The sequence below is a fragment of the Dryobates pubescens genome, chromosome 8 (assembly GCF_014839835.1).
Source record: "Dryobates pubescens isolate bDryPub1 chromosome 8, bDryPub1.pri, whole genome shotgun sequence".
NCBI lineage: Eukaryota > Metazoa > Chordata > Aves > Piciformes > Picidae > Dryobates > Dryobates pubescens.
The window spans coordinates 13,494,104-13,509,663 of NC_071619.1; the positions used below are offsets into that span (position 1 = coordinate 13,494,104).

At 39.7% G+C, this 15,560-nt stretch overlaps 1 protein-coding gene across 1 annotated transcript in view; it reads left to right on the top strand.

Moving 5' to 3' along the window:
- The first annotated feature begins 6,326 nt into the window (after positions 1-6,326).
- The window catches only part of ADGRA1 (adhesion G protein-coupled receptor A1), a 255,796-nt gene continuing 246,562 nt past the window's right edge, over positions 6,327-15,560 (top strand). Inside the window, exon 1 of the mRNA XM_054163535.1 lies at positions 6,327-6,626. Within this exon, the coding sequence (XP_054019510.1) occupies positions 6,400-6,626 (227 nt within the window). The 5' untranslated portion in view covers positions 6,327-6,399. The remainder of the gene's footprint in view (positions 6,627-15,560) is intronic.

Below are 15,560 nucleotides of genomic sequence, written 5' to 3' on the forward strand. Positions count from 1 at the left end.
GCACAGCTGTTAGTGGTAATTGGATTTGTAGGCTTTTTGTGTTATGACTTTTATCAATGGACTTTCTAACTTGGCCACAAAATATGAATCTACTTAAACATCCTACAAAATTAATCCAAGCTATGGTACAGCTTATTTTTAATAAGCTGTTCATGTATAAATAAAAACTCTAATTTATTCTTTGTAATTTGTTCCCCTATGATTTAAACTGGCCATTTAAAAACAAGTTAGTTATTAGAACTACGAGCTGTGCACAAAATCTCTGTCTTCTCTGGGATGAAACTGTTGGCATCCAAGCAGGATTCCACATAACTGAAAGACAGTGACAAAATGCAACAGGCAATGAAACATTTGTCTATCTTAAGCATCTATTGTATAATGAGATTCTTTTTTTAATCATTATCTTTCAGATTACAAACAATTATTTTCCCTTTTTCTTTTTTTGGCTATGAGCGAATACAGCAGCAAGCCACTAGATGCATAATAGCAAATAACCCAGAAATTTCCTCGATATCCTTGCCATTAGCTTGATTAAGAAGGGAAATAACGGAGCAATAACTACGCTTATATTCCATCATTTATATATTGTCACAAGGTGGTAAAGTCATACCAAACCCCCCTCAAAAAACACATTGATAAACTATCTTTAATCTATCCGAGTGTCAGTGGAATTGCTGGGGGGGCTAGAGCACCTGACACATAAGGGAGAAACCTTCATGAAGAGGGAAGGTATGGAAAAGACTCATGTGACCTTCTTTATACAAGAAGATGAAAGAGACAAAATTATTTTTGTGTGACAGGAAAATAAAGCTTAAAATAGTTCTCTACCTGAAAATCCTCAGTTTTCATGGGGCTATTTTTTCCCCTGGTTTTGTTTGTTTGTTTTTCTTTTTTCCCCCCTTTTCTTTCTTTTTCTCTGACATAAGGCATTCTGGTCAGTCAGAATTCTCATACATCTTAGGAATGAACAACACTGAGAAGCACTGGCCTGTGTACATCAAAATCCAAAAATATGTTCTCCCAGTGCATCTTAAAACCATGTGTAAAGGAAAGACAGTGGCTCTCCCAAAAGCACCACATTCCTGTAGGACTAGATGCAGTGGTCTGTGGGAAAGAAGGCAGCTGCTATTCCCTCTGTGCTTTCTTCTCTGCCTTTTTCAGGACAGCATTTCAGTTTTCGGTGCAGTTTTATAGTATGAACCTTAGCCCATGTGAGACCTCAGAAGGTACAAAGTTAAACCAGAAGTGGCTTCTCCTATGGCTCCTATGGCAACGTGTTATTCTTCTGCTAGACCATTAAAAAAATATGTGCCATTAATAGCATTTTGAAACAATTTCAATCTGTTCTGAGGCAGCTGAGGGACCTGCTAACAGTTGCAGTTGCCTTTGGTGGTCATCAGAAATTTATGCTGATATATATTCCCATGTAGGTATGGGGTGTTTGTTTTTTTGGGGGAGGAGAAGGAGGAGTTTACATTATTTGGCAACAGCTCTGGACTATTCATGGGGAAAAAAATGTGGCTCAGCATTGAGCAACAGCTAACACTCAAATTTTTTCCTCCAAATATTATTTCACTGTGGATAGTTTTACAATGATTATTTCACTCCCCACTGATAGCTTATTATTATTTGTGCATAACTTCAGAGCTGCATTCTCAGTTTCTAACAGAATTTTGCACTGGTCTCTGTTCTGCTACAGAACAAATAAGAGTCACATTTTAACCTTTTGGGGTTTTTTCATATGAGTTCTCTAAATTTGAGGGCCTCCTTAGTTCAGTGAAATGTTCACTACAGCTTTTTGGAAAGCTGTCATACTGCAAGGACAGAAGCATTCAAACTCATTTTGATTTCAAATACAATACTGTATTTACAACTGTGAATATGATGCATTATTCTTACAGTATAATTTCTTAACAGAAAAGTCATACAGAAGTAATACAGAAGTGTTCCTGAGTGTGCTTATGCAGAATAGCAGAAATGGAAATCCTGTTTTGTCAGTTCTCTCTAACATAGCATTGCCCCCCTTGGTATATGACAGAAGAGGTCTTTATGGACCAGGACTATCCCATGCCTCATACATTAGTTCACTATGTGTGAAGCAAAAAATTGTTGGGTCCATTCCACAGGAATGTTGTACTGTGTTTTTTTATCCATTCTACTTTTTCCTTCTATCACCTTTCCAATAATATCTTTTCACAGAATTCCAAATGTCCCAGTGGAAATCTGTTCTTGATTGTTTTTCTTCCAGTTACTTTACTTACCCTTTCTCTAGGCCAAATCCCTTCTAGGATTTTTTTTCCCCTAATCATTTCATTGCAAAGGCTTACTGACTTAACTTGGTGTTAAGCTGATGTGATGAGTAGCATGAAATGCAGTCAAAATGGGATAACAATGCTGGGATACCGAGATGCTGGAAGAAATGGGGTGAATAATTTATTGTTTCACTACTGTCAATAAAGGGTCAATGTTCAAGGAATTAGAGTGCTGATAGAGTGCCAACTTCTGGATAAGAAATAAAACAAAAGCCCTGACCCAAACCTGCTTGTGGTTATTAAAGTTTCCATGGCTCTGTTCCAATACTAACATACAAATTTGAAATCCTGACAAAATTCAAATTAACTTATTTACATTCTGCCTCCCCATATTTCCTATTATTGTATAACACATTCTTGTTACTTAATTGCCATGTAATGTCCTCTGATGTTAAGCAGGTGCTGCTGCTGTTTTGTATTTGGGAACATGGTCTAAATGCAGTATAAATGTGTAGTTTAATTAATCATCTGTATCTTACTCCTTTTTATATCGTTCATCTTTGTTCAGGCTAATACCATTGTAGCGTTATCTTCCTAAATTTATTTACATTCCTTTTTAACACACGGTCAGCCACAGGACAAAAATCCCCCATGGTATATGCATACAATGACAGACTAAAATTCCTTAAGACTTTTGAGGTATAGAGATCATAGACTCAGTCAGGGTTGGAAAGGACCACAAGGATCATCTAGTTCCAACCCCCCTGCCATGGGCAGGGACACCTCACACTAGATCAGGCTGGCCAGAGCCTCATCCAGCCTGGCCTTAAACACCTCCAGGGATGGGGGGGGCCTCAACCACCTTCCTGGACAACCCATTCCAGGGCTTCACCACTCTCACGATGAAGAACTTCTTCCTCATGTCCAGTCTGAATCTCCCCACCTCCAGCTTCATTCCCTTCCCCCTAGTCCTATCACTACCTGCTATCCTGAGAAGTCCCTCCCCAGCCCTCTTGTAGGCCCTCTTCAGATACTGGAAGGCCACAATAAGGTCACCTTGGAGCCTTCTTTTCTCCAGACTGAACAGCCCCAGCTCTTTCAGTCTGTCCTCATAGGAGAGGTGCTCCAGCCCTCTGATCATCCTCATGGCCCTTCTCTGGACACGTTCCAGCATGTCCTTATGCCTCTTGTAATAGGGGCTCCAGAACTGGACGCAGATAAAAATAACAAAGAAAATAGTCACATACTCATTTTCATAGAAAATGTATCCTTCTATGAGTTAATCATCTGCTAAATTCTACAATTTAATCAAATAACTAAACCAGGAATTTAACTGTGAATAAATACTCAAAATTAGAAAACAATTCTTGTTTCAAGTGAGCCTGGTCTTGCTTCTGCCTGCTAGGAAGATCATCTAAGCAGAACTTGGCATTCTGGGACTTCTTAAGTTCTCCTAGTTGGCTCAGTAAGCAAAAGGAGGCCAACACACATCACATCGTGGTTGCGGACCAAACCAAGACAGAAAACTGTAAGGAGAGAAATCCTAAAGTATGTTCCTTCCAATATATGTGTGCAAAAGCCTTAGAGTAGATTTAAAAAAAAAAATAAAAAGAGGAGAAATTGAAGAGTCCAAGGTCAACTATAAATTATGAAAAACTGCACTCAGTTCTATTTAACAGCATGGACACCTCTCCAAGTAGCTTTTGATTTTAACAGATAATATAAACTCATAATTCTCTTTTTGCATACACCAAAACTCAGCTATGGAACTCATGCCTGATCATATCCTATATGCTGTGTAAGTGTCCAAAGGCACTCAAACTGTAGGCATATGAGTTTGCCTAAAACTGGCAGTTCCAGAACTCAAACACAGTGCAATGTTGGCTGCTTTTCATTTTCCAGTGCCACAAGATTTTGTTCTTCTTACCCTGCAAGGGAAACTGGATTATACTGCCTTCCCAAAACACAGGATATTCAGTTTGTATATCACAAGCAGGTAGAAGTTGCATCTTCCAAAGCCTGGGAAAATGGTTAGCAATTGCCAACACCAAACGCACCGATGTGCTGGCTGGTGACAGCAAAGCCGCACTGAGCTGCGCAGCTGCTGAGGTCCTTTTGTCGATTGGACCTGTTTAGACTATGAGATCTCTGGGCAGGAGCTTTTAAGTCACCATTAAAAAAAAAATATTATTTTCTTCATATCTGAAGATGACAGTGAAGGAAGGGGAAGATGACCAAGATTTTATTTTTCATTATTTTGCAAAAGAACAAGAAAAAAAAAATGGACCAGATACGTTGTGAAGGGAATCCACTCATTTTTCAATTCTAATGTTACAAATAAGTCGTGTTCTACCTTTACTGTAGGCTTTGACAGATGGCTTAGAAGTGACTATAAACTTCCTTGTTCCTTTAAAAAAGTAAAATAAAAATAAATTCAGGATCAGCGAGTTAAAATTCTGCTAGCATGTGTTTAAGGATGGATTTAACCAAATTCCTTCTCAGCAAGAGTAACACTAAGTGAACTCCATGCTACATCTCCCTAAATGTGTATTCTCCACTTGTGCTTTCAAAACCAGTCTGGATGCCTGATGAGACACAAATTTTCAAGTCTAAAAGAGCATTTGTAAATTTAAATGCTACATAGGGTTTCTTTACGATAAAGAACCACATGCAACCATTAAAATGTTGAGTGGTCTCATGTAACAGAGTCCATTGTGCTGCCTGCCAGTAAGCCTTACACAACTCTGCTTTTAAAAAGAAAAGAACTGAGGTTGTAATATTTATGATTCCTTAAATCAACAACTGAGCAGAAAAAGATTGGTCCTGAGAAATTTCCTATCCTATCACCCTGAAATTTCACAAGGGCACAAACCCTTCTATCACTTATTAGTAAACCTAGTACCTAAAGGCTCCAGTTAGGTATTAGAAGACAGTGGTAAGAGGCATTGTAAATGTGCAAGACAAATCTTCCCTAAGGGACTAGAATGCAATATTTTATTTTTTTTAAATGGTAATTTCTTGAAATAGCTTTAGAGCCATGGAGGAGTATTGCTAACTTTGGCCTAGATCCTGCAATGAAAAAGTGTGTTGTGAGTCTCCGCTGAGTCAGAGAAGGCAAGGAACATGTCTTTTTGTAAAAGCCCATAAAAAATGGAAGTTGCTGTTACAAATTGGAATTTTTTTGCTCACTTTCAGGAAACAAAAGCAGGGAGGTTTGCAGCTGATGCTGAAAAATCCACCCTAAGAGTTACTAATCATCTCACAAAAATACTATTGAGAATGTTCCAAAGACACAGAGTGCCAAAGACAACACAAGTAGAGACGAAATCTTCTCATTGACCTGGATGATGAAACATTCTTTGACTAATGATCAAACTATTGACTTAGGTCACATCCACAGCATTGTCTGAGGTTTCTGAAAGTAAGCTCATTGTAAGGACCCTCCACTGATGGCAGTGACTGGTCTGCACAGAGTGGGCTGAGGGACGGTTCTTTCTCAGTCTACCTTTGGGCTAACCTTCGCCCATTGCCTGACAACACCTTTACCATTACCACAGGTCTGAACAGCCCTTTGCACACACGAAACTCACAAGCTGCTGCAAACATGGGTATTTTCAAAACAAGATTCCCGACCACGTAATTGGTGTAGCTCCTGGTTTCCCAGGCTGTGCCTAGGCTGCTTGCACCCGCTTTGCACCGAGGTTCGGCCTTGGCGCATCTGCACCGTTTTTCTTAGTTACAGGACTCCCAATGCGGGCTGAAGGCTCCGCTGTTCGGTACAGGTAGCATCCGCACAGGAAACTCCCCGGGGCCACGGCTGCCGGCGGGACGTGGGGGCGGCCCCACACCCCGGTAGGGGTATCCCGCACCCGGCGAACGGCGGCGGGGGGAGGAGAGGGGAGCCCGCTGCGCGGTCCGCCCAGTGCCACTGCTGCACGGGCTCCTGCAGGAAAGGAGCGGCGGCTCCTCCGAGAAGGAAGAGGAGGAAGGGTGGGGGGGGTGTCTCCTCCAAGCGAAGCCGGCCAAAGCGGGAGGCGCGGCGAGGCGGGGCGGGGTGGGCGCAGGAGGCGTGGAGGGACCGCGGCACTCCGCGGCGCGGCGCGTGCCATGCGTGGCGCGGCGGCTGGCGCTCGGTCGCTGGCTCAGCATGCGCGGGCTCTGCCGCCGCCGCCTGCTCTGCCTGCTGGCCGCCCTGCTGGGGCTGTGCGGGGGCAGCAGGAACTGCCCCGACCTCATCGTGGACCGCTGCCTCTGCGCCGCCGAGCGCTCCAAGGGCCCCGGCCGCCCGGCCCTCCGCATCAAAGTAGTCTGCACCGGCGGAGACTTGGTGGAAACTTTGCAGCCCGCCGTGCTGCCCAACCGCACCGTGTCCCTGTGAGTACGGCCCGCGGGGCAGCGCGCACCTGGCGGCGGTCGCTCCGCGCTCCTCTCCGCGGGCGCGGGGCGGGGGGTGCCCCGAAGGGAGGACAGAAGGCGAGGGGTGCGGGGAGAACTCGCAGCCGTGTGCGCGGGGGGACCGCTCGGCGCGGCTGTGCCCACCGCTGCTGCAGGAGCGGGCAGAACCGCTCCGCGCCCATTACAACCCAGTCCCGGCTGTTCAAAAGTATGTGAGAGCTTGGTTTTGTGTTTTGTTTTGTTCTCAGTTTGGAAAGTCTTGCTGGCGTTTTGGTCGAGCTAGGGAAGCTGGGCTTACCCTGCTGTAAATTGCATGCTGCTATGTGTGGTGGTTTGGAAAATGTCAGTGCTAGCAGGACTGATGGAGCTCGCTGGTGCACCTTTCTGCCGGCGACGGGATGGGCTCGAACTATCCGGGCAATAAACGAATGGTATCTATAATGGTAAACTGCCATCTGGACTTGTGTGTGTCTGTTTTTTCCCCTTCCCTTTCGTCTTCTCTAAATAAAGTTTGCACCTTGATGACTCCTTTTTTAAAACAAGAGTTTGTGTACAACCATTTGAAGTGACCCCTCTCCAGTACTGTGTCAAGTTATCTGGTAATTGACAATGACTCAGTTTGATGTATCACTTTTTTTGTTTGTTTGTTTTCCCCCTAAGTGACATGGGAATAGGTTAGGATGTTTTTGTTGCCTGTTGCACGTAAGTGCACTTGAATAAACGGTGTGTCTTGTAAGTAGTAGAACTTTTTTGTAACTCTGTCATTAAGCGTAGGTGAAAGTAAAGCCCCTGTACTGGACCCAGGCAGTAAAAGCTCTGTGACATTTACCCTTTAGATCGTGCATAGATCAACAGATCTTTTACTGTTAATTTCAGTTCTGTTGACAATTCCTGCTGTGAACATCTCCACTGTTCACTGTCTTTTCTTTAAATCAACACTTTTAGGAGACAACTGGTAAAGACAGTAATTTGTAACATCTGGGGAGCTTGTGCTTGTAAATGTACAGATGTTCTGTGTATGCTTCAGTTTTAGCTGTAGCTGTTGAGTGACTCACTCAGCATACAGCTAATCAGCATCATTTGGGAAACTTTTGCTTGTTAATATATAATAACTACAGTTATTGCTAAGTTTTAATGGGCTGGTTTAGAATAAAATTCTTGCATGAACATGAATTCTGACCTATGTGATAAATTCACTACTACTTTTGTAGTTTATATAACTGGCAATACAGTGATAGTTTGTGCTCCCCCCAAAGTAGAAAATGTTGACATTTTAGGCAAGCAGAAACAATTTTTTTTTCCTCATTGGTTAAAGATCTGTAGAAACTCTTAGCATGTCTGCAAAACTTCTATGTAAGCATGGATTTATGGAGTCTTATTTAGACTTTTTTTTTTTTTTGGTGGCTTTTCTTTTTTAAAAGAATCTTTGCTTTTGATGAGGTAAGTACCAGCAGATGAATCCAGCTGACCATAAGATCAGCATGAGTATGTACTCACTGTAATGAAATCAAATTGAATTGGAAACAGAAGTGAGAAAATCTGAATGGGAGAGGTGGTGCATTTGAAGTGGTAGGTGGGAGGATTTGCTCATATGATTTCAGGCACCAGTAGCAAAACTGATACTCATCACCCTAAACATACACATTTGGGATAATGTTTGCTCATACTCATTAAAAAGGTACTATGTAAGGGTTTTTTTTTTTAAACTTAATTACAAATAGCCTTTGCTCTGAGAACTGATTAGCTGTTCTTACTTGATATAAAACATACAAACATTGGTTTTTGTTGTATTTCGCTTGGACAAGTACAGTACCATGTATCATCTCAACATCTCTTTCCTCATTAAGTATGTTTTCCCAGCTTTTTATATCTTCTTAATAAGTAAATTTAAGGCTACATCTTGAAGGTAAAGGGGAAAAGAAGTTTGAAATCTGTGCTAGGGACACAATAATTTATGGTAGCTGGATGGTTTGATTGAATATGTCAAAAGTTTTCCAGGAGAAAATGTTGCTTTTGATGAATCTGTGAGATTTGACTAGCTGCAGAAAATAATGATTAATAGCTCAAACATTATCTTTGTGTTTGTTTTTGTAGCTGCTTGGAAGACTTGAGCAAAAGAGAATGTTGTGGTAGACACTTCCTCCTTCCATCCAGTTTTATGGGCCCACAGAGAGAAAGAGAGCTTTAACATGTGAAATATAATATTTTGGATTGTTTTATCAATTAATAACCACAGAGGTGAATAGAGAAATCATATGTATATTTAGATGCAGTAACACCATAATGAAACAATGTAACAAACAATTTGGGGAGGTTTGGAGCAGATTAATCTTTTCACTTATTTATTTGTTATATAGGGATGTTGTTCCCCTAGTGCTGCTTTGTTTTGGAAGGGAAGGTGGAAGCAAAACTCTTCTAACTGTTCTGAAAAGATGACAGAGGATTTACCTTTGCTGTATTTCTTAAGCCATTAAGAGAGGAAGCTGTGGATGTGTAACATTTCATTTACATGCTAGGTAGTGTTGCTTATCAGCAAATGTAAGAAGTTATGACTTGTTACGTGGGTTTTTTTCCCACCCAAGTGACCATGGAATTTGTCTGAGTTTGACAATTTAGGCTCTTTATAGCATGCATGTGCTACGGGCATTGCATCTGAAAATAGTTTTGACACAGTCCCACACAGTGACTACAAACTGGTGTGAAGTCACTGAAAAAATGCTTATTCTTGATAGGTTTGGACCAGTTATTTCTTGCTTAAGAGGTGTGAACGTTTTCTTTGGAATCATATGAACAGTAGAGCTATTCAAGAACTATCTGAATGCTCCCAGTAATAAACAATCACACTAAAACTAAAAATATAAACTGATAAAGTAACTATCCCCTCTTTATATTAAAAACACCAACACAATGTACTCTGTTGCACTGACTTTATTTAATATTTTACTGGTTTGGAAACATTTTGAAGTGCTTAATGGACCTTCATAAAATATTTGCATATATCTTGAATGAATTCTGGCCCATGGTGATTTGCAAGATGTATTTCTGTACCTGGTACATTCAGGCAGAAGTGGAGTATGGAAGTTAGTCTTTCTCCTTCCCCCACTTTTTTTTCCCCCCAATGAAGAATATATCTATTGAGTCACTAATTTATGGGATCCCCTCACCGCTTTGCTCTCATGGAAGTGAAGATCCAAAAAGTAGAAGTCATGTCCTTTCAGGATAATACATTTTTTTCTTCTTCAGTTTAGACTTTATGGCCGAATACTTTTGAATTCTTATATCGAATCAATATTTTATATTTTTCAGTCATGTGATTGGGTTGTTAAAGTGTAACTCTAAAGAAAAAGATTACTTGAAGTTTTATTTCTCTTCCATGCCAACAGAAGCTATAGTTGTTAACTTAGGTGCTGCAATTTGGGCTGCATAGAATGCAGCAGTAAAAATTGTATTGCTGCATTTTGCAACGTGGAAGTCGTAGAATTTGAAACTTCAGGATAAGATTCTGTTACGAATTGTTTCATATAAACTGGACAATATATTGGTCAATTACTTGCTTTCCATACATTTTCTGTCAAGTGGCGTTAAAAAGTTTACCCTTTTAGTCCAAGTTCTCAGTTCAATGCTTACCTTGATATCACTGCGCAGGATATGCTTTGAAGTTACAAATACACGCAGTTTTTGAGAGTAGCGTCACAATTCTTTTTGTTTTCTCCCTCAATTCAAAAGGAAGTACAATGTTTATGGTGAAAGTTGTCATTTTTACAAATTTCCCTCAGAGATACATCTATGGAAATCTATTGGTTTAGCTATCATGATAGAAATGAAGAAAATTTAAGGTAATGTATGGCTCTTAGCAATTCCTTACCATATAGAACTCTTTCTATTTCTATATCTATACATTTCTTCAGACTTTGAATTGGAGGTTGTTGCAGATTCCTCAGATTCTCCATTTCAGAGAGAGACTACATGACTCCCTCAGCGGTAATCCATAGCCATAATACGTACATAGGGGTTTTCATCTTCAAAGCACTTTAAAACATTAAGTAGTCTTCTCAATGCAGCATTCCCTTGCTTCTCTCTGTCCCAGAACTGCTTTTATGTCACATTCATTTATGTCATGTCTACTGGAATTTATTCAAAGTTATTATACTACTAAATTTGTTTCATGTCCAGTCTTGTCTTTTACACTCCTATATTCAGTTTAGGATGTATCAGTGTGGTTCATTTAGTATAAGCATCATGCTTTAAAAATAGATCACAAAAATGTTCTTTATGTCCCCAAGAGTTTGAAGCTAGCCAAAGGAAACAAAGCAAGACTTGAGGAAAGGATAAACAAAAACTATTATTCAATAGTTTTATGTATGCATCTTAAAACTATCTTTATCTTTACTGATATGAGATCTCGCATAACTCTGCCAATTTGTAAATAACAGAGTTATTAGAGAAGACAGGCAAATTCTTACAAAGGTTTTCACAAACATTTTCACCTTGGTTGGCTTCCTGTGTGCGCTTAAAAGTGGGAGAATAAAAACCAGGTTTCCTGCTCCATTATTTATGTGTGTATACATATTTATACATGCTTTCTCCAAAACTCTTTTAAAAAGCCAGCCTGTTGTGAAAGAAACTCCTAACGTAAAGCATAAAATACACATAAGACTTGGAAGGTCTGGGACAGACTGTTGGGGAGAGCAAAATAAAAAGAAGAGAAAAACAGTAGAGATGAAAAGTTTTTAGACAGTTTAATCTTTCTTTATATTTCATGTTACAGATTCAGCTAGAGTGGCCACAAAATACCATGACTGAAGTGAGTTTGATTTTCTTTCTCTTATATCTGATGAAGGAACATCTACATTCTCTTGTCTATTTGTCAATGGGAAAGTATTACCATCACTTCAAAATGATGACTTCCTTTGGATGAAACTGGAAATTTTAACATGAGATGGTGTGTGTGTGTGTGTGTGTGTGTAAAAATTCTCTTAAGGAAAGTAGAACTCTGCAAATAATGCCCAAAATACAATAAAGGCAGCTCTACTAGTTACCAGCTTAACCTTTTAAGGTTACATGAATCTTGCTGAAGTTTCTTTCTCTCATTACTGCTGCATGAATTGCTGCCCCTCAGGACCAAGGTACTGTCAGCCTGTAAAATGGACTGTTATTTAAAGGTTTGATTCCCTCCTTGCCCCCCCTGCCCCCTTTTCATCCTCATGAAGGCATACTGAAACATTTTCTCAAAAGTACATTTTTCTTTCCTTGTCCCTATCTAAATATTCAGACAGTATTACAAGACGTAGAGCAAAGAGAAGGGGTGTGATGGAGTGGTGGGGAGCGAGGTGAAGAAGGGGAAAGGACTTTCTTAAGCTAGCTCTGAATAAACAAGAGGGAAACGGTGTGAAGAACGTTATTACAATGAAGGTCTAAAGGTTTAATATTATAGACATTCTACTTGTTCAGCATCTTCAGAGGTTTAAAATCACAAATCTTATTTGCTTAATGCTGTACAACAACAGGGTCATACTGACTTCTGTGAGTCCAAGCTCTTTCATTCCTTTGCCATTAACACAGGGCTAGAAACAGCCAGAGTAACACTGCTTTCTTGTGCAAAATTTCTCCTCTTCTGGGACCCTCTGTCATCACAAGTTTTGTTGCTGTTGGATCCAGCCATGTTTCAGATAATCCATCCCTGCTTTCCTCACTGCTGTTTGACCTGGTTTTTTTTTTAATACAAAGCTGGCATAAATCTGTAAGTTAAAGGGCAGAGTATCTTTATTGGGGCAGTGGTTCTACTCTTAAAGATTTTGTTCATGCACGTCTGAAAGTCAGAGCTTTGTGACAATTTGATTTTCAGTACTTAATACTTGTGCATGTTTCGTATTTTCAAGGATCACTATGGTGTTTGACTTGGACTTTTTGAGGAAAAATTGAATGTTGATTTCTAAGCTTCCTCGCTTTCCATCCTCCTGATAAAATACCCAAACCCTCACAGCAGTAAAAGCGTACAAAACATGAAAAGATTGGGTATGTGCTTCTCTAATCAACTGTGATTAACTTTGATCAGTCACACATTGGCTCTCTAGTTCTGGACTTCCCAAATATAATTTGGCTAAAAACTCTGCATTATTTATGATATCAACTCCCCCCCCCCAACCCACATTTACTTTGGCAATTATGTAACACAGGGAACACACAGTTTAGGCTTGGTTCATATTTTTGTGGCAACATGCCATTCTTCACCCTTGTCTTAAAATCGGTTCCAACTGTTTTCATGTCTGGGACTGATTTGGGAGTACTGTGAAGGTATAGTTATATGAAAGCTCTGCTTTTGCAGTTTCCATAATAGCCTTACAGACTTGTTGACAGTTTCTTTTCTGTACTTAGTTGGATATAATCTTATCTGGACAGCAGAACGTCAAATGTATAAACCGTTCTGCCAATAAAGTAAGCACACAATGGCTTATGGGTGTTATGCTCACAGACCTATAAATCATTGTGAAAACCTGAGATTTGTTCCTAGATAGTATAGAATTTAGATTTGCTGATCGCTGTGCGTAAATAAGTACATTCTTTTAAACTTGTATTTTAAGCTTTCTGTTGGTGAGTGGCTGTCTCCTTAAATGGCTATTCATCAAAACTCATGAAGGTATAAAGGCACTGGCATGCAGTTTCAGCATATGGGCCGTAGGCTTTGTATAACACAAGGCCAAGTTTAATGGATTTTCTACATTGTTGAGGTATCATTATGGTTTTCAAGTAACCTTGTAAGGTAAGGTCACTAAATTCCAGATTATGGACATTCATGATTCTCTGTGTGTATTGAGGAATTACTTTGGTTTCTTCCTTGTAATAGCAATCAAGACAATGTCTCTCCATGATACTCTTCTCTTAATGTTATGGGACAGAGTGTCCCGGAGAATGCATGCTTTATAGACAAAAGCATAATTTAGGAGGATAAAGATTTTGTGTATACTGTAACTTGAGAAGAGAACAAACTACATCATAGAATGGGTGACAAAGTTAAAACTAGTAGTAAACAAGTCAGACGTGGAAAAATTGCAGAGAAATGTAGATTTAATGAACTAATGGAACACTTAATATTGCTATATATTAGTAGTTCCCTGACAACAATTATTTTGATATCTGCATTACAAATTAACATGCATGGTATCTGTTTCTTTGAGAGTAGAGGGGTATAAGAAGAGCATAACCTGTTTGTGAGCAACTTTATTAATACAGTAAGCTTTATAGAAATTTCAGAGGGAGTATAGTGAAATGTTAGGAAGAGTTCCTCTAATGGAATATGCTAACAACATACAGCAACAGGAAACCTACCAGCATTTAAGGGAGGGGGGAAGAAAAATAGACATTATTAGCAATTTTGAGGAATGAAATTTACCACCACTCCTAAGTAACTGAGTTTTCACATATGTCCTAAGAAAAATGCTTGCTTTTGTTCATCTTCCATGGGCCACGCTCTGTGCTCAGACCAATCTGCCATTATTCCAGAACATTTTAATTCTACACTTTGATGATTGTTGGTGGTGTTGCCATTATTATATTAATGCTTCTCATTTTTTTTCCTTCTCATCTGCATATTATTTTTGTTCAGTGCTTACATATGTTGCACACTTTACTGCAAATGCATTTCTAAAAGAGTTAAAAACCTATTCCTCTCATCAGCTCTGCTTTTGGTCCTCTGGCATGTTCTGGTTCTCTTCCAGCCTCTGTACTTTCACTGCTGTGTGCTGCAGCCTCTGCTTTCAGCTCATGGTTTCCACCACTTTGTTTCTCTTACATGACTTTCTAATTCCTTCTTTTCTAAAACTGTCCATTACATCTTCATCACCTTTGATCCTTGACTCATTTTATTCTCTTCTGAACTTGCTGAGTAGAACTGAAATGAGTGAGGATATGGGTCCTCAGAGAGATCTGAATTAAGTCCTGGAGTTCAGTGATGCCTGGAATTGGGGCCAGGCAGATGGACTTGATTCTATTACACAACTTAAAAGCAAGAAAGATGTTTGAATTGCTAACTCTGCCTACTTAGAGTTCATCATCAGAACTGCAGCCAGTGGAGTAGAGAATTCTGCATGTGGTCGTGTTGAGCAGTAACTTTATATTGGCCCAGCAAACATTGCAGATGATCAAAGGAAACAGTTCCAATAATCAGATTTTTTTTTCCCCATCTCCATCATTGTGTGCTGTTTAGAATAGCAAAAGAAAAGCTTGATTTCCAGTTTTCTCTACACCTGTGTTGTAACATTCAAACAATATTGCAACTGTCCTTCCAAGTCTGCAAAATGTGTATAACACAAATAATTACAGTGATAAAGATGAATGTGGGCTGTTGTTCTCATTGCAGTTCTGGAGCCAGAAAACAAAGCTTTCCAATATGTAGACAAATCTAAGCTTAGGGGACTGCATTCCTTTCTTCTGTGATATAGCTACTATTATTCACATTTTAAGAGTATCTTCTATATCTGAAATTAGATCAGGTTAATGAATGTTCTCAGCTCTGGCTGTAGCAGCTGACAAATCCATACTAATTTTGCAAAAGCCACAATTTTCCGTCCATACCACACATGGGATGTAGGGAAGGAAGCAGTCAAACTACACAAAACAAAGCATGCTTTTCCATTGAAAGAAAAGTATGTTATTCCCTTAGTAATGAATGCCATCATTATAAGGCTTTTGCATTGAGCACACATTTTGTGAATTATATTGTACCAACATTTTCATCATTAGAGTCATGTATTACTCGAGTCCCTGATGGAGTCGGCTAGTCGCCACATTTCTAGCAATTCTGTAGAGGGAAAATGGTAAAATGTTGTCCTATTACTCTTTAAGTAACTCTTCAATGTAGGATAACATGGTGGTTTAAAGGAATTTGGATTACATGGTGCTCTGAAAAGGGAGTCA